This window comes from Rutidosis leptorrhynchoides, chromosome 8 (genome assembly GCF_046630445.1).
Source record: "Rutidosis leptorrhynchoides isolate AG116_Rl617_1_P2 chromosome 8, CSIRO_AGI_Rlap_v1, whole genome shotgun sequence".
NCBI classification, from domain to species: Eukaryota; Viridiplantae; Streptophyta; class Magnoliopsida; order Asterales; family Asteraceae; genus Rutidosis; species Rutidosis leptorrhynchoides.
Window position 1 is genome coordinate 104,610,436 of NC_092340.1, and position 18,984 is coordinate 104,629,419.

An 18,984-nucleotide genomic window follows, 5' to 3' on the forward strand; every position below is an offset into this window, starting at 1 on the left:
GTTCGAAAATCCAGAACCGGGACCAGAGTCAACTCTTAACGCTCGACGCAACGGACTAAAAATTACAAGTTAACTATGTATATAAATATAATATAATATATAATTAATTATATTAATTATATATATATTATATATATATATTAAAAACCGTCGGCAGCAAGAAACTCCAAGGGTGTGAGTTGTAAATATATCTCCGCGACTCGCGGAGTTTTAAGGGCATTTTGCCGCGAGTCGCGGAGCCCCAATTTTCAACTCTGGCTATAAAGCCAACCGAATTCTGATCAAATATCAACATATCTTTTTCCTTCCTCTTCATACGTAAATATATTTATATAATTTATATTTTAATTTTAATTTTAATTCTAATAATAAGGGTATGTTAGCGAATGTTGTAAGGGTGTAAGTCGAAATTCTGTCCGTGTAACGCTACGCTATTTTTAATCATTGTAAGTTATGTTCAACCTTTTTACATTAATGTCTCGTAGCTAAGTTATTATTATGCTTATTTAAAACGAAGTAATCATGATGTTGGGCTAATTACTAAAATTGGGTAATTGGGCTTTGTACCATAATTGGGGTTTGGACAAAAGAACGACACTTGTGGAAATTAGACTATGGGCTATTAATGGGCTTTATATTTGTTTAACTAAATGAAAGTTTGTTAATGTTAATATAAAGATTTACAATTGGGCGTCCCTATAAATTACCATATACACTCGATCGGACACGATGGGCGGGGTATTTATATGTACGAATAATCGTTCATTTAACCGGACACGGGAATGGATTAATAGCTACTAGAATAATTAAAACAGGGGTGAAATTACATTCAAGGGTAATTGGTGTAATTGTTAACAAAGTAGTAAAACCTTGGTTTACACGCAGTCGATAACCTGGTGTATTCATTAAACAAAGTATTAAAACCTTGTTACAAATTCGAATCCCCAATTAGTTGGAATATTTAACTTCGGGTATAATAATAATTTGTCAAGGACACTTGCAATTTATATTTATGACTGATGGACTGTTATGGACAAAAACCAGACGGACATATTGAATAATCCAGGACAAAGGACAATTAACCCAAGGGCATAAAACTAAAATCAACACGTTAAACATCATGATTACGGAAGTTTAAATAAGCATAATTCTTTTATTTCATATTTAATTTCCTTTATTTTATATTTAATTGCACTTCTAATTATCGCACTTTTATTTATTTTATTTTATCGCACTTTTAATTATCGTACTTTTTAATTATCGCAAGTTTATTTTATCGCACTTTTATTATTCGCAATTTCATTATCGTTATTTACTTTACGCTTTAATTTAAAGTCTTGTATTTATTTTATATTTTACATTAGGTTTTAACTGCGACTAAAGTTTTAAAATCGACAAGCCGGTCATTAAACGGTAAAAACCCCCCTTTATAATAATAATATCACTTATATATATATTTGTATTTTTATAAAAGTAAACTAATATAGCGTTGAGCTTTGTTTAAAGATTTCCCTGTGGAACGAACCGGACTTACTAAAAACTACACTACTGTACGATTAGGTACACTGCCTATAAGTGTTGTAGCAAGGTTTAAGTATATCCATCCGTAAATTAATAAAACTTGTGTCATATTTTGTAGTATTTTGTATTAAAAATAATACTATTTCGTACCCTCACGCTACAACATCAAGTTTTTGGCGCCGCTGCCGGGGAACTATCTTAAAAGCCGGAAGCGCAACGCTAATATAAAAAAAAAAAAAATTTTTTAGTTACTTTTATTAAAAATTCGCTTTTGTAAAAATACGTTTTAATTATTCAAAAATATAAAAAGAAAAACAAAAATATATGTATTTTTAAGATTTTGTAAATATTTAAGTTTTATAAGTTTCTTTATTTCTATTTTAGTTTATAAAAATATAAGTTTTATTTTAAAATCGTTTATTTAAATTAAAAACAGAAAACATAAAATAAAAAAAAAATAATAATAAAGAAAACGCGTAAAAAGTGAAACCTGTCAACTGAATTCTGGATCCCCGCGACTCGCGGGGATTTCTTCTTTATTTGCCGCAACTCGCGGAGACCTTCTGACACACGGACAAAACCCTAATCAAGCATTGATTACGGGTTATTTTTAATTATTATTATTATTATTATTTTTAAGTTTTAATTTTACTTTTACTTTTTATTTATATATATTTTAGTTAAATTAAGTTTTATTAAAATTGTAAAATTAATAGTTTAATAAAATAAATAATATAAAAATAATATTTTTATAAAAATTGTACTTTTTACAACTTTTTGTATATTTTTATATTTTGTTCCTTTTTAATCGTTGTAGCGTAATATTTGTATTTTTTAGCTCATATTTAATTTTAAACTTAGTTTTTGCTATAGTTATTTTTACTCCTATATTTTTAGGCTTTGCCGTAGAATTCCTTAAGTGCTTTTTCTTTAGACTAAGATTTAGGTGCTTTAGAATTTTGCGACGCCTTTTTAAGTTTTAGTTTCTTTTTAAGTTATTTCCATTTGGGATTTAGTTTTTCCTTGTAAGCTTTAATATTTTTAGACCTTTTACTATGTACCAATTATCATTCCAATTAGTAATATCAATTTGCGATTATAATTTTAAGTTAGTTGTAGTAATAAGGCTAAATTAGTTAAGTATTTTTAAGTTTTTATAAGTTTCTTTTATTTTTCCGTCACCTTTTATTTTTCAACCATTTTTTCTTTTTCGACCTTTTTCGACGAACTCTTTTTCTCTCTTATTTCTCGCAATTCTAGTTTTTAGGACTTAGAATTTTTTTCTACTTCTTATCTAAATTTCTTAAAATTACGAAAATTTATTTTGAGTAGTTAAATTGATAGACATCAAAATTTTCTGGTTCGTAGTAATAGTTGGATTTGTACGTGGACCGGGTTATTGGAGCCAAACAGTCCTCAATTATATTGAGACCAAACGAATCCTGCCCCTCTGCTGCATCTTTTGGCTATTCGAAACGTGGGCAAAATCAGAAAAGTCTATTGATTGGATAACTTATTATAACTTTTCTTTCCTTTTAAAAACTAATAGGATATTCTGTGAATGCACCGAGCAAGACGTTCATCACCTTTTGTACGTTCACCACCTGTAACTCTATCAAGACATCGTTTAACAAATATAACCGCCGTTGATTTTTCTTTAGAATCGTCATCCAGTAGACCAAGTACTTCAGTTCAAATTTCCGATAATCCAGTTTTTGAAACAAACCTCACAATTGAGAATCCAGAAAATATTCAGGAACGGTTCATAGATCCTGAACCATTAAACTTTCCTCTGGAACCACACCTTTTAGACTTGTTTATGGAAAAGCATGTCATCTTCCAGTAGAAATTGAACACAAAGCATTTTGGGCTTTGAAGACATGTAATCTTGATTTACATGAAGCCGGACGTCTACGATTAAGTCAACTAAACGAATTAGAAGAATTAAGACATAAAGCATACGAAAATTCGTTAATCTATAAAGAAAGAACGAAGAAATGGCATGATAAAAGAATCAGAAGTTCAAAAGAATTTAAAGAAGGAGACAGAGTTCTTCTTTTCAATTCACGATTCAAGCTATTTCCTGGAAAATTGAAATCAAGATGGTCTGGACCATTCATAGTCAAAAGAGTTTTCCCATACGGAACGATAGAATTAATAAATTCAAATGGGATTGAATTTAAAGTTAATGGTCACAGAGTTAAACATTACATACATGGTCCGATGGAAGTCGACAACGAAGTTAATCACAATTTCGATACCACAGCTAACTAAGTGTGGGGAGAATCAAGTCTTTAAAAGATAATATGTATTTCTGTTAGAGTTAGATTGTCTGTTTTCGTGTAGTTCTCGAAAATGGAACACGTATGGTCTTTCCCTAGCAGACCCTAAAGAACTAGTCTTCTCCCCCATTCTGAATTTTTATTTTTTTTTAGGTTTTTACGAAATGAAGACTGCCTGTGAACTAAACCATGGTCTAATGCTACACGCTTTGATCACTAAAAGAAATAATGACATACTACCGAGTGAATTAGTATCAGTAATCAGAGAAAGAATGGACGGAGTTAGAAAAGGATCCAGATGCGAAGATAATAAGTTACAATTTGGTAAAGGAAAATCAAAATCCGCAGCGAAAAGAAGAGCACGACACCTAGAACGATGTCACAAATGCGGAAAATGGTCACATGGAGGTAAATGTTCAAATAATCAAACCTATTCAAATACCGAATTTGTTACTTTATGCAGAGACGGACCGTTCATATGTTTAGAAGAAAAGACAATGAATGCTCGAAGTTACGCCTATGCAGCCATGGAAAACCAATTAAACCGACTATCTTATGAATATAATAGATCATATAACTAAGAAATCTATTTCACAGGTATGTCTGTACAGTTTTTATTTTATTTTTATTTTTAACCTTTTGATAATAAACGCTAATTTGTTCGCTAAAAAGTATTAAATTGGTATTAAATAAAATTAGGTTTGGCGACCGAAATTATTGATATCATTCAAAAATTTATTACATCACTGCGAAATTTAACGTTTATTCTTAAGGTATAAATATCTTTAATCAATCAACCCAAAATATTTCAAAAATTCGTCATGAGTTAAATTAGGTCTTGGAACCGAAATTACTTTACCAAAAAGAGGGGCGCATATTTTTGATAATATTTGATTGATTAAAAGTGGGATAAAAAGACAAAAAGATTTTTATTTTTACCATGTTTTTAAAATTAATATTTAAATCTTAAATTAATATTGTAAACTTTGTAAAAACAATATATTTAAAATTGTAAATATTTGAAAAATTAATATAAGTTTGATATGAATTTATAAATTTTTAAATTAAGTTTGGTGTGAATTTTTAAATTTTAAAATATTAATTTTTAATTTTATGCATTTTAAATTTTGAGTTTGGTGTGAATTTTTAATATTAATTTTGAATTTTATATTTATGTTGTGTGAATTTAAAAACAAAAATTTACTTTATCTCATTAAGTTAAGAATATGATTTTTAAAATTCGTCGTAAGTTGAAGACTAGGTCTTTGAACCGAAATTGCTTTACCCGAGGGAGGGACGAGAACTTTTATTATCATTATTTTTAATCTTGTTAATTTAAAGTATGCCAAAAACATTAAAAACCCCAAAAATCTTAGCTTTTAAAACAATCGCTACAAAAAGACAAATTTTAAAATTTTGTCGAGGGACGGACTAGGACATCGATCCGAAACGACCTCGTCCTAAATAACAAGGGAAACAAAATTTTAAAATTAATTTCTTAATTGTTTTATAAGTTAAAGATTATAAAAAAAAAAAAAAAAAAAAAAAGGGTAAACTCCGTGACTCGCGGAGTTTGAAGTACAAAACCTCCGCGACTCGCGGAGGGATCAAAAAAAAAAAAAAAAATAAAAGAGCTGAACGATCAGTTCACTCACCCACACACATAAACACCCAAATACTGCGAAAAAAGACCCCGAAAAACCCGAAAATCACCTCCAAAAATCTCAATTTTTAACCGTTAATCACCAAATTTTTTGCTAAAATCATGTTGAGAAGGATGATATCTAAGAACTACTCAAGAAAAACGGTAAATTTCTACACCTAAACACCATTTAATTCGAATTTTAGTGTTCTTGAGCTATTTTTTTCCCAATTTGATTTTGATGCTTTTTAGTGTAATTAGACTTAAATTGTTTATGTATTATGCTTGTATAACCTAGATTGATGCTGTTTAACATGATTAGAAGCCTTAAACTTCAAATTTTGAATAATCTAGGGTTTGTGTTCTTGAGCAATTTGGGGCTTTTTGATATAAACAGGTTATGGCCGATTTTTGTCATGAATTGTTGCTAAATTGAGTAGTGTAACATGTCTAGGTAGTTAAATGATCCAAACTTTGAGCCTAAACATGATTTTGAGAATTAAAGTGGACTTTTTCAAGTCCAAAATTCATGAACTTGATTTTTGAAAGATAATGCCATTTGAGACTTGTTTATTTGCTAGTAATGATTATTTTGACATGTTATTTGAGTTGAATGCTTATGAACTTGGCGAAAATTTTCGTATATGCTTATTTGAAAAAGTGTAGATTTGATAAAAATGTGAAAATAAGCTTAAGTTTGATATAAATTGATAATGTCATTGTAATTATTTTGATTGATGATTTTGCTGACACTAATGCATATTTGGATGCACAAAATTTGTGTTTGATGTGTTTTGCAGAATGAAAGGGGTGAATCTTCATCCCAAGGCCGCCATGCTCCTGCTGAGAACTTGGAACAACAGGAGGTAGATAACTACTACAAGCAGGATGTACCTCATCCAGTCATGACCTTTTCAGATATGCACTTGGAACAGTTGCACCCGAACCTGAGATTTGACAGACTTTGGATAGATTATCCAAAATATCAACGGGGTTTGCATACTCTTCATTCCAAGGTTGTTGAGGTACCGAGGGTCATAGAATGGGGACCCTTAGAAGCTGTAGAATTGGCCGGGCCAATTAGGGAATTACTGGTACAGAGGTATGGTAATTCTTCTTTTAATGACTGGATATGTTTATTCACCATACGCAGACCTGTATATAAAGTATGGTGTGAAGAGCTGTTATGTAGTATAGAGTTGAATGATCGGGTAGCTAGTTTAACCGATCGTTCTTTTATTAGATTTTTGTTAGGCGGTTCGATGCGCCACATGTCTTTACTAGACATGGCTCAGGCTTTACGTATATATACGCCTGAGGAGTTAGCGTCTGCCGATTGTAGAGGATTGATACTAAACGGTAGAAAGATAGATGAGAATTTTGATACACACGGTGTGTGGAGTCAAATGACAAGCCATCACCGTTTCAAAGGGGGAAACTACTCTTATTTGGATATAGATAGAGCCGAATTAAGAGTAATACATAGGTTTTTAGCTAATTCGATTACACAAAGGGGTAAAAACAAAGAAAAAGTAAATGAACAGGATTTGTTTTACCATATGTGTATTCGAGACCCACACAGCGCTGTAAGTATACCATATTGTGTGGGTTATTATTTATTAGCTATGGTTCGGGGGATGCGTCCACATAGCATAATAGGAGGTGGTATTTTTATTACTTTGATTGGTGAATATCTCGGTGTGGATATAAGTCGGGGGGGATTATTAGTAGAAGAGCCGGAACCCCGCGACACTATAGGTTTAAATGTATACCATGGTGCGAAAGTTTTGAAGCGGCGAAATAACGCCGCAGTACGATACAATGGTAGACATCCACAGGTAGAGAGAAACCAGGAACAAGGTAATGTAGGAGGGGGGAATGAGATGCAAGAAATGCATAGGTTTATAGCTTCTCAGGAATACGAAAATGCTAGACAGAGAGCATTTGAAGATTGGCAAGTTCATCAGAACCAGATCATAGCGCATTGCCAACATATAGGTAGAAACTATATTCCTACACCGAAACCCGTCTTCCCTCCTTGGTCGATAGAGATGCAGCCACCATATCCTACGTATGACCCTGCCGAAGCATTCTATAGCACTTATGGTTATGCGTGGAACCCCTATTGGTACCAATATCATCCTTAGTTTACTTATTATTTTTTTATTATTTTGTAATTTGTAATTATTGATACATTTAATATTTTTGTTAATATTGTAATCATTTTTATAATTATCTAACTTTTATTCTTAGATTTTAATAATTTTTGAATGTGGGGTAATAAACCAAACTTCAAAAATATGTATATATGTTTGCAGTTTATCTTATGTACACAACAGGGTAAAACAACGCATTTTCAAAGACTGGCATTAAGTTCAGCAAAAGCAACTAATTTTGACGACAAGATGCAAAATATATGTGAAATAACAACAAGACGGGATGAACAAATGATGTGCACCATTTATCATTCAGCAAACAAACGCCAATATATTTGGAAACTTTGGTAAAAATTTAATCATTTTCACACAAATCACCCTCAATAATTTAAATTGTTACTGATTTCTTGCAAATGAGGGCATTGCAAGATCTTAAGTGTGGGAAGGGGTTAAATTCTTTCGGATTTTAAAATTTTTTACTTTATACACTTTGTTACCATTAAAAATACTAGTAAAGCAGTAGTTGTATTAGAATCTAGTGCTCTCTGATAAAAAAGAACAGCCCTAGTCTTATATACTGACTACCCAATTCTAGTAAAAATTTTTCAAAATTTTCAATTAAATGAATTAAAATCATGTTTATACATATTTATGAACGATAAAACTAGGTTTTAACACCGAAATTATTGTTACCTCGGAAAGGACATAAATTGAGAAACAAACTAAAATGTTAAAATTCATTTAAAATGGAATAGAGGACGATAAAAAGGAAAATAAAAGCCAAGTGTGGGAAAAATTACCAAGTTATTTTAAACATATGTCACATATATCTGTAACAAATAACTGAAAATACTTTTGCTTTGGACTAAACTAAACTGTTTTACCCGATGAAAGAAAAGAAGAGATGGATCTACACGATGAATCAATTCCATCATTAAAAGGAAGTAAAGTCTTCCGAAAAAGACACGCACTTCTTGATTTAGGTCAAGAAGTTGTCGTCCAGACCAGCTGTAGGTTGACGAAAAATCTAGAAAAGTCATCTCTAAAATCAGCAGGAAATCCGCGGACCTCAGCATTAAACAGGGTCGCCAAGTGGTCAGATTTATCCTAACCATGAGAAGGATTTATCTCGTACAATGGGGAGGCACCGTGCAAATTAGCTGGATAAGACTAATGAATCAGATCCCCAGAAAGGATAATCTCCTTAAAGATTAAAAATCAGCTTTTAAGACTGATATTACTCAATCCTAGAGATTGACCTTAAAGATTGAGAATTACAAACTCATGGAATTCAATGATATCTAAACTCGAGCTTAAACGAGAAAATATTTTGATCAAAATTATAAACCGATTTGTTTTCTGAAAACCCTATTTTCAATGCGTTCATTACCATTGAACGTAAAATCCTAGGAATTCACCTGGAATTCATTAGGTCACCTGAACTAAATCGGGTGTCAACCGTAAGAACGGTGGTTGCATAGCATGGTCAAAGACAGGACCTTGTGCCAGACCGAAAAATTATAAGGGTGAGCTTTACTATTGCTCCTACCAAGGATAGTAATTGCGTCCGACACGTTATAGACCATAATCAAAAGCATGTCACGGGACATTGCCTTAAACAGTTGCTTGTTCAACGCTTTCCTTTACAACCGGACGGTAGTTTGCCGAAAGGTAATATACGGAACAAGTAAACTGGACGTGTTGCTTTCCAAATACAAGGTTAGCAAGTGGGTGACACAAAACCGCAAGTTTTGAGCTAAAATTTTCAAATCTGAAACCCACCAAACCCACAAAAATATTTTGCAAACACCGGTAAAGGGTTATTCCGAAAAACTTATCTAGGGTAAAAACTAGATTTAATTTTCAAAAGATCAAATGTTTTCATAAAGATCCAATTTCCTTAATGGATCTAAATTTTTATAGTCATGTGGGACTGTAAACCATATCGTTACTACCATTGTTTATACCGCCATATAGAAATCACTGATGTACAAAGTGTGAAGAATAAAGAAGTGATTCTAGTATTTCAAGACAATATTGCTTGAGGACAAGCAACGCTCAAGTGTGGGAATATTTGATAATGCTAAAAACGAACATATATTTCATAGCATTATTCCTCAAGAAAGACAAGCTTTTAGTTGCAATTGTTCTATTTACAAGTGATATTTGTTTAAATAAATAAAAGGTGAAGACAAAAGACAGATTCGACGAATTGAAGACGCAAACGACCAAAAAGCTCAAAAGAACAAAAGACAATAAAAAAGGTTCCAATTATTGATAAGAAACGTCTCGAAATTACAGAAGTACAAGATTCAAAACGCAAAGTACAAGATATTAAATTGTACGCGAGGACGTTCGAAAATCCGGAACCGGGACCAGAGTCAACTCTTAACGCTCGACGCAACGGACTAAAAATTACAAGTTAACTATGTATATAAATATAATATAATATATAATTAATTATATTAATTATATATATATTATATATATATATTAAAAACCGTCGGCAGCAAGAAACTCCAAGGGTGTGAGTTGTAAATATATCTCCGCGACTCGCGGAGTTTTAAGGGCATTTTGCCGCGAGTCGCGGAGCCCTAATTTTCAACTCTGGCTATAAAGCCAACCAAATTCTGATCAAATATCAACATATCTTTTTCCTTCCTCTTCATACGTAAATATATTTATATAATTTATATTTTAATTTTAATTTTAATTCTAATAATAAGGGTATGTTAGCGAATGTTGTAAGGGTGTAAGTCGAAATTCTGTCCGTGTAACGCTACGCTATTTTTAATCATTGTAAGTTATGTTCAACCTTTTTACATTAATGTCTCGTAGCTAAGTTATTATTATGCTTATTTAAAACGAAGTAATCATGATGTTGGGCTAATTACTAAAATTGGGTAATTGGGCTTTGTACCATAATTGGGGTTTGGACAAAAGAACGACACTTGTGGAAATTAGACTATGGGCTATTAATGGGCTTTATATTTGTTTAACTAAATGAAAGTTTGTTAATGTTAATATAAAGATTTACAATTGGGCGTCCCTATAAATTACCATATACACTCGATCGGACACGATGGGCGGGGTATTTATATGTACGAATAATCGTTCATTTAACCGGACACGGGAATGGATTAATAGCTACTAGAATAATTAAAACAGGGGTGAAATTACATTCAAGGGTAATTGGTGTAATTGTTAACAAAGTAGTAAAACCTTGGTTTACACGCAGTCGATAACCTGGTGTATTCATTAAACAAAGTATTAAAACCTTGTTACAAATTCGAATCCCCAATTAGTTGGAATATTTAACTTCGGGTATAATAATAATTTGTCAAGGACACTTGCAATTTATATTTATGACTGATGGACTGTTATGGACAAAAACCAGACGGACATATTGAATAATCCAGGACAAAGGACAATTAACCCAAGGGCATAAAACTAAAATCAACACGTTAAACATCATGATTACGGAAGTTTAAATAAGCATAATTCTTTTATTTCATATTTAATTTCCTTTATTTTATATTTAATTGCACTTCTAATTATCGCACTTTTATTTATTTTATTTTATCGCACTTTTAATTATCGTACTTTTTAATTATCGCAAGTTTATTTTATCGCACTTTTATTATTCGCAATTTCATTATCGTTATTTACTTTACGCTTTAATTTAAAGTCTTGTATTTATTTTATATTTTACATTAGGTTTTAACTGCGACTAAAGTTTTAAAATCGACAAGCCGGTCATTAAACGGTAAAAACCCCCCTTTATAATAATAATATCACTTATATATATATTTGTATTTTTATAAAAGTAAACTAATATAGCGTTGAGCTTTGTTTAAAGATTTCCCTGTGGAACGAACCGGACTTACTAAAAACTACACTACTGTACGATTAGGTACACTGCCTATAAGTGTTGTAGCAAGGTTTAAGTATATCCATCCGTAAATTAATAAAACTTGTGTCATATTTTGTAGTATTTTGTATTAAAAATAATACTATTTCGTACCCTCACGCTACAACATCAAGCACACCGCGAATATTCTAAAAACTATAAATAGGGAGCTTGACTTCTCATTTATAGGTTGTTGATTCTCCACCATTTGCTCTAGCCTTTGTAATTTTCACTTGTGACTTTGCCCAATGGATTTTACATTGTGTTAAGGTGAATTATGCTAATCAATAATCAAGACCGGGTAGGAGTGGTTGATCACTTGATTGCTAAAGTGAAAGACGATCATCAAGGCCCAAAACAATCATCAACATCCCATTCCACCTCTTTAATCTTATTGCACTCAATCCTTAATTAGGTAACATTAATATAGGATTGATCAATTGGCGCCATCCGTGGGACACATTCAAAATTAAACTCTAAATGTTTTGTTTTGTGCTATCGAACGATAAAATTGCGTGTTTAATTTTAATCGTGTATTGTTTTGATGATTTACCGGTAAACACGTTTGAAATTTGCGACATTGGGATTATTCGTTAAAATGACGAGCAGTACTGGGAACATTTGTGATACTGTTGTTGTTATGCAAGAAAATCCTCAAAAGAGGGGAAGAAAGCGAAAATCTGCAAAAATGCTTCAGAAATGGCAGTTCATAATTTGAAAAAGATTCTTAAGCGTTGCAAGAGTTGCCCAAGGCATGTGCCGCAGAATAGGATGCCAAGACACGATATGATCCCTGTCAACTCGCCATGGCCATTTCACAAATGGGCTATTGACATTGTGGGACCATTTCCCACAGGTCATGGCAATGTTAAATTTTTAATTGTAGCAGTCGAATATTTTACAAAATGGGTTGAGGCGAAGGCAGTTCGCACTATCATTGGAGTGCAAGTGCGTAATTTTGGTTGGGAATATATCATGTGCAGGTTTGGCATTCCGCGGGAGTTGGTTAGCGATAATGGGGCTCAAATAGCGAAAGACCCGTTCAAAACATGGTGCACTGATTTGAATATAATCCAGAAATTTACGTTGGTTGCGCATCCGCAAGCTAATGGCTTGTGTGAAGTAACTAATCGTGACATTGTATGTGGAATCAAAAAGCGCTTATATGAAAATCGCACTGGTTGGGTAGATGAGTTACCCAACGTTTTATGGGCGCATCGTACTACTTTCAAGAAAAGTACGGGTGAAACACCTTTTAGTTTGGTATATGGCTTTGAGGGAGTAATACCCGCTGAAATTCTTGTGCCAACACATCGAGTTTCTAACTTCGATGAAGAAGCAAATACTGAGGCTTTATGTGAAAACTTGAATTTAACAGAAGAGCGCAGGTTAATGGCTACTATCAGAGAAGCAAATAACAAACAGAAAATCGCTAAGTATTACAACAAAAGAGTGCGCGCATTGTCCTTTGATGTAGGCGAATGGTACTGCGAAATAACGTGAGTCGAGCAGAAAAACTTGGTAAGCTAGGACCTAATTGGGAGGGTCCTTATCAAGTTGTTGCTATTAACGAGGCAGGTTCATACAAACTCGCAGACATTGAAGGGCGAAATCTTCCCAATGCGTGGCATGCTGTTTTGTTGAAATGATATTACGCATAAATTTTTAAGTATAATGTGTTAAACAACGCATATATGTGTTCAAAATGTAATGAAATAAAAGAATGCAGTTGCTATTTTTCTATGTGTTTTTTATTTTCGCAAGTCTTGATCACACATGTAAAAATACAATAAATGAACATGCGAATTGCATAAGTGATAGAAAAGCCCACTTATATTGTTAAACTTAATAAAACTTTGCGGCATATTTACAGTTCATGATTCGCGAAGGCTAAGTCGCGTAGTGATGACATTGCCCGCTCACGTAGAAACTAAAATATTGCGAAAGGATATTAATTTCCTAAGTATTTGATTTTGCCATACTTGGATTCTTCGCAATGCTAATAATTACCTAAGGATCATTTCAGCGGACTTGGAAGATTCATAATGTATAAATATATACAAATGCAGATTGTTTCGCAAAAGTACATACTTATTATGTGCACGATAATAAAAGTTGGAAATTGCAAAGGGCAAGTCTATGTTATGAATATTCATGATAAAGTGCTATATAAATAAAAGTACTTAGAAAAACAATGAAACTTTATTATTAAAACGCAGAGGTAGTTGCGCGCTAATATTACATACATCGAATTACATCCTTATTCTTTTGATAAGTTAAGTTTGATGATGTCATATGCAGTGGCATCATCTTGCTCGCTTATCGCGATAATTTTGGGGATAGGAATTTCGACTATATTTTCTTTGGCAACAACAAACGCTGCTTGAGCGTCTGCCACAGAGCATAAGCGGTCCGTTATATCAGTTGGTAACGGCTCTGGCAGGTGGCAGCTGGTGGCAACCTGATCCATAAACTCCACCCTTTCACACAGCTGCATTGCGGCAGCGTATGTGGAAAATTTTTTGAAAACAGGAAGGGAGTTAAGCACTTTTCTTGACAACTCAGGCAGATGTTTGCGAAGCTTTGTAAATTCTAGCTCTGCGGAGGATTTAGCGGCTAGAGCGTTGTCTCGCTCCGATGTTAGTTTTGCAACATCTTCCGCTAAAGCTTTGTTGGTTGTCTGCAAGTTGTTTTCTTTATCTGCTGCTGCAGAAAGTTGTTGCTTTAAATCTTCAATAGCAGCTTTTGCTGCGGTGACTTCCGCAGTTAGGTCAGAACATCGCTTTTCACTATCCGAGAGTTTGGCCTTTTCAGCATAAAAATTAGCCTTTTCAACTTCAAGAACGTTGAAAAATTGTTCTTGACGGCCCATCATGTCGTAGGCAGAGTTGAATGCCATATAGAATTTCTGCACAAAGCAGTTATGTGCTTCCGCAGCAGGAAGCTTCGCAAACTCATGGCGAAGCTCATCCGGTATCACCAATTTCATTTGCTGGCGTTGGTCTAACGCCACAGAAGAGGAGGTACACGTGTACCCTGACAATCCGTCGACTCTTACCCCATAGGAGTCGGGCGTTGTGCGGAACAGTTCAGTAATCTTCTCCACGGTATTCGAACTCAGAAAGCTGGAGTCACCGATTGTGTCACCTGCAATAAAAACAACTTTGCGAATTAGCGAAGAAAATTGGTACGTGCTAAGGCTATGTTGAGAGGGTAATGTTTTTGACTTACCCATCTGTTGCTCTGGATCATAATTGTATATCACCGGGTTCTCGAAAAAAGTTGTTTCGCGTTGTTTCAACTTCTTGTTTTGAGACGATGGTGGTGTCTCGTATGTTCGTTTGGCGGAATCTATTTTGGTGAGTGGGGATTTTGCTGTTAAATCAACAACTGGTATCGGATGCTTTTCCTTTTCAGAGGTTGTTGTTGATTTTGATTCTGGCTCGTTAATAAATTGGTAATCAGAGTTTTTGGGTTTATCTTGCTATCGACTTCCTCGATTCTCATTTTGAAGTTAAAGGAGTTGTGTGTGAATCTAAACGACTGGAAGATTGGTTGAGAAATTGATTAATAAGGAGTATTTTGATTTAAGGGTGAGGATTTTATGATTCCTAATGTCGATATATATATAGGGAGGTTCAGAATGTTAATCGATATGCTTAAGCCCCAATCATGTTGATTTAACGGTAATATTTTTCGCAAACGGTTGGAAACGGTAACTTTGTTTGATCTAACGGTAACAAAGGCATAGCGAAATAATTCAATGCGGGTTGCAGTAATAAGTAACTGCGAATTTTATTATCTAGAGTTTATCATGCTGCATTTTTTATACAAAATGTACCATAATAAACTGGGGGGACTTGATCATATACATAGCATTTTATATGTATATTTTAAGTGCTAAAGGTCGAAAACAGAAGTTACGCGAATAATGCTTAAAGGATTTGGAAGATCCGCTGAAAGTTAAGTTCGCGGATCAGATTGCGCATTAATAAAGATTGCGGTTTCCTTCCACTAAGTTAATGCGGATAATAGTTAATCCGCACATCGCGAATATTCTAAAAACTATAAATAGGGAGCTTGGCCTCTCATTTATAGGTTGTTGATTCTCCACCATTTGCTCTAGCCTTTGTAATTTTCACTTGTGACTTTGCCCAAGGGATTTTACATTGTGTTAAGGTGAATTATGCTAATCAATAATCAAGACCGGGTCCACTTGATTGTTAAAGTGAAAGACGATCATCAGGGCCCAAAACAATCATCAACATCCCATTCCACCTCTTTAATCTTATTGCACTCAATCCTTAATTAAGTAACATTAATATAGGATTGATCAGTGGAGGCGATAGAAATTGGGAGAAAAAGGTGGGTGGAGCAAGATCAATAGCGGAAGGATTTGGGAGAAAAAAAAAAGATAGGATGAGTGAACATTGTTGGAGCCAATAAGGGAGCTCCATCGGGTCTTGGTAATAGCTTTTTATATAATAACAGTAATATTTATAATTATAATAATAATATTAATTAATAAACAGTAATATAATAATACTCCGTAATAAAACACTCAAATTTGACTAAGTTATGTTCATGTCTGTTTTTATATAGTTTTCAGTAAAATCTTTTTTTTGGGGTAAGCGATCCCTCCTATGAACGAGCACATTGGCTTCCCCATCAAAGATAAAACCTCAGGTAATCAAGCCCCCCGAACGCGAGACCTGGTACAGGGTGAATTGCGTATTATGTGCACCCTCTAGTCATACTCTCTTTTTGAACAATTTGGCATAGCCAGGATTTGAACTCGGGTAGTGTGCTTCATTGGGCAACTCGTTGAGGTGTGTTTTAGTGTATAAGATAAACTCTAAACGAACATTTGAGGTTGGTGTACTCTGTGTAAGATAAATAATAATAATAATAATAATAATAATAATCTAAATCCTTTAATAATAATAATAATAATAATAATAATAATAATAATTATTATTATTATTACAGGGTTGTACAGTACAACACTGTAAAATATGTTTGGTGGTGTATGGCTAAAAATAGGTGGTGTACGAATCATCACCCTATATTTAAAGTCGACATTTATTGCCAATTATTAAAATTATCAAGAAAAATCGGCACACAACACCCGGCGGAATCGCGTAATATTAACTTCACTTTCATATCTTATGCCCCAAAAATATGCTTGGAAAAAAGAATATTTATTGCAAAGCGCAGAAAAATCATATCAACCACGTTTCCAAATAAATATAATATCCTCATATGTCACGCGCTCTTTCTGTTTCCATATTTAATATTAAATTCTCCTTATTTTGTTTAACTTTTACATTTGTCAAATAATCTCCATTTCCAATTTCCAATCCTATATATACATACCACTCTTATCTCAAATATTACTTCACCCCCAATTCACTTTAAAAAAAAAAAAAAAACAAAAAGTTCACACAAAAATTACGAAAACAAAAAAAACCCATGGAGTGGGTCAGAGGTGAAACAATCGGCCATGGAACCTTTGCAGAAGTTAGTTTAGCAAAACCCATTAATCAGATCAATTCATGTTTTCCAGAATTAGTAGCGGTTAAATCGTGTGACGTGGCTCAATCTGATTCGTTGGTTAAGGAATGTAAAATATTGAAAGAATTAAAAGATTGCCCAGAGATTATTAATTGTTACGGTGACAGTATCACCGTAGAAAACGGTGAGAAATTGTATAATGTTGTGTTGGAGTATGCTTCCGGCGGATGTTTATCGGACAAAGTTAAGAGTTCGGAGAATTTAAAGTTGTCGGAGCATGACGTCAGACGCTATTCTTGTTCGATTTTAAAAGCGATTAAGTTTATTCATCAGAAAGGGTTTGTGCATTGTGATATTAAGTTGGATAATATATTGGTATTTAATAATGATGATGTAAAGATTGCCGATTTTGGGTTAGCGAGAAAGACGGCGGAGGATTCGAAGTTGAGATACGACATACGAGGTACGCCGTTTTATATGGCGCCGGAGACGGTCAACGGCGGTCAGCAAAAACCGGCGTCAGATGTTTGGGCGTTTGGGTGTTTGGTTTTGGAGATGCTGACGGGGCAGCCCGTGTGGGGATGTATTGATGACGTTTGCGTGCTTTTTATGAAAATTGGAGTTGGCGCGGAAATTCCGGAAATACCCCGGGAAATATCGGAGGCGGGAAAAGATTTTCTGGGAAAATGTTTTGTGAAAGATTCGAGTAAAAGATGGACGGCTGAGATGCTTTTGGAACATCCTTTTATTATCAACGGTATAGATCAAACTACCTGTTCTTCAGATTGTTCTCCAAGAAATCCATTTGATTTTCATGAATGGGAATTGGATGAACCGGTGAGCCCGGTTTGGCCGGTGGAATCGGAATCGGAATCGGAATCGGAATTTGAAGGATGGAATGGTGATGAGATATGTGTGTTGTCGAGGAGTCGGTTAAGAGAGTTGGCGAATAATGTGAGGCTCGATTGGTCTGATCGAAGTAGTTGGATCAATGTTAGATGAATCTACTAAATTTTCAGCGGATTATGAAATTTTGGATCAAGATGTAAATACAACATAGAGATTGTGTAAATATATTTGATTTTTGCAGTGTTATGAAGTATGAACTATGATGCTATATTTTTCCCTTTGATTAATTGGAAATACTTTATGCTTTAAACATATAGTTTTTTCAATTTTGTTTATAATCTACGGGGTCCAGTTTTACTAATCTAAATAGAAATTTAATTTTGTCAAAAATAACAAGGTGTCAAAAAGAACAAGGAATTAAACCAGCCAAATTTTGCTGCAACTATTATGATTACATGATTATTGTTAATAATTGATTATGGATGAATATGAACTACTAATTCATTTGAAAATTACTATGTTTGAAAAAGTGTGTTTTTTTTAAAAAAGCCGAACTAATTTAATTTCAAGTATTGTCTGAAAAGCAAGCGATGTAACTTGGGTTTGAAGCAAAGATAAGATATTCCATTAGTGGTCGGTATTAAGTTACTATATTTTCGTAGTATTAGTTATTAGTTTTACTTATAAACTTTCAAATTGTATTTTTTATTCTACAATCCTTCAAAATAATACTGAGTAATTAATTTAGTAGGATGATAATAGATATGATACAACAACAACAACAATATCCAATCTCGCATATGCGAAGTATAGGGGCGAAAGTGTGTGGGGGCAGGGGGCGGCCGCCCCCAGTGAATTTTTTTTCAGTGTAAAAATTTTGGGTTTTTCGACTTTGCCCCCGGTGAATTTTTTTTTTTGCCCCAAACCTACATATTTTGCCCCAAAACCTTCAAATTTTGTCCCAAAATCTTCAAATTTTGCCCCAAAATATTCAAATTTTGTTCAAAAAAATTGCTATGGTTAAATTTTTTTTTTTTGCCCCCGGTAAAAAAAATTCTAGTTTCGCCTCTGGCAAGGTATGGGGGAGGTGAGATGTAGACAATCCTTCCT

The 18,984-nt window shown here is 33.6% G+C and overlaps 1 protein-coding gene across 1 annotated transcript; it reads left to right on the plus strand.

The window, feature by feature from the left end:
• Positions 1-16,983: 16,983 nt before the first annotated feature.
• On the plus strand, positions 16,984-18,027 carry LOC139861178 (mitogen-activated protein kinase kinase kinase 20-like). The gene has a single exon (XM_071849473.1). The coding sequence runs from the start codon at positions 16,984-16,986 to the stop codon at positions 18,025-18,027; it is 1,044 nt and encodes a 347-aa protein (XP_071705574.1).
• The last annotated feature ends 957 nt before the right edge of the window (positions 18,028-18,984 follow it).

What these genes read in the sequence shown, in the direction of transcription:
- LOC139861178 (XM_071849473.1), top strand. Translation starts at nt 16,984, where the DNA reads ATGGAGTGGGTCAGAGGTGAAACAATCGGCCATGGAACCTTTGCAGAA.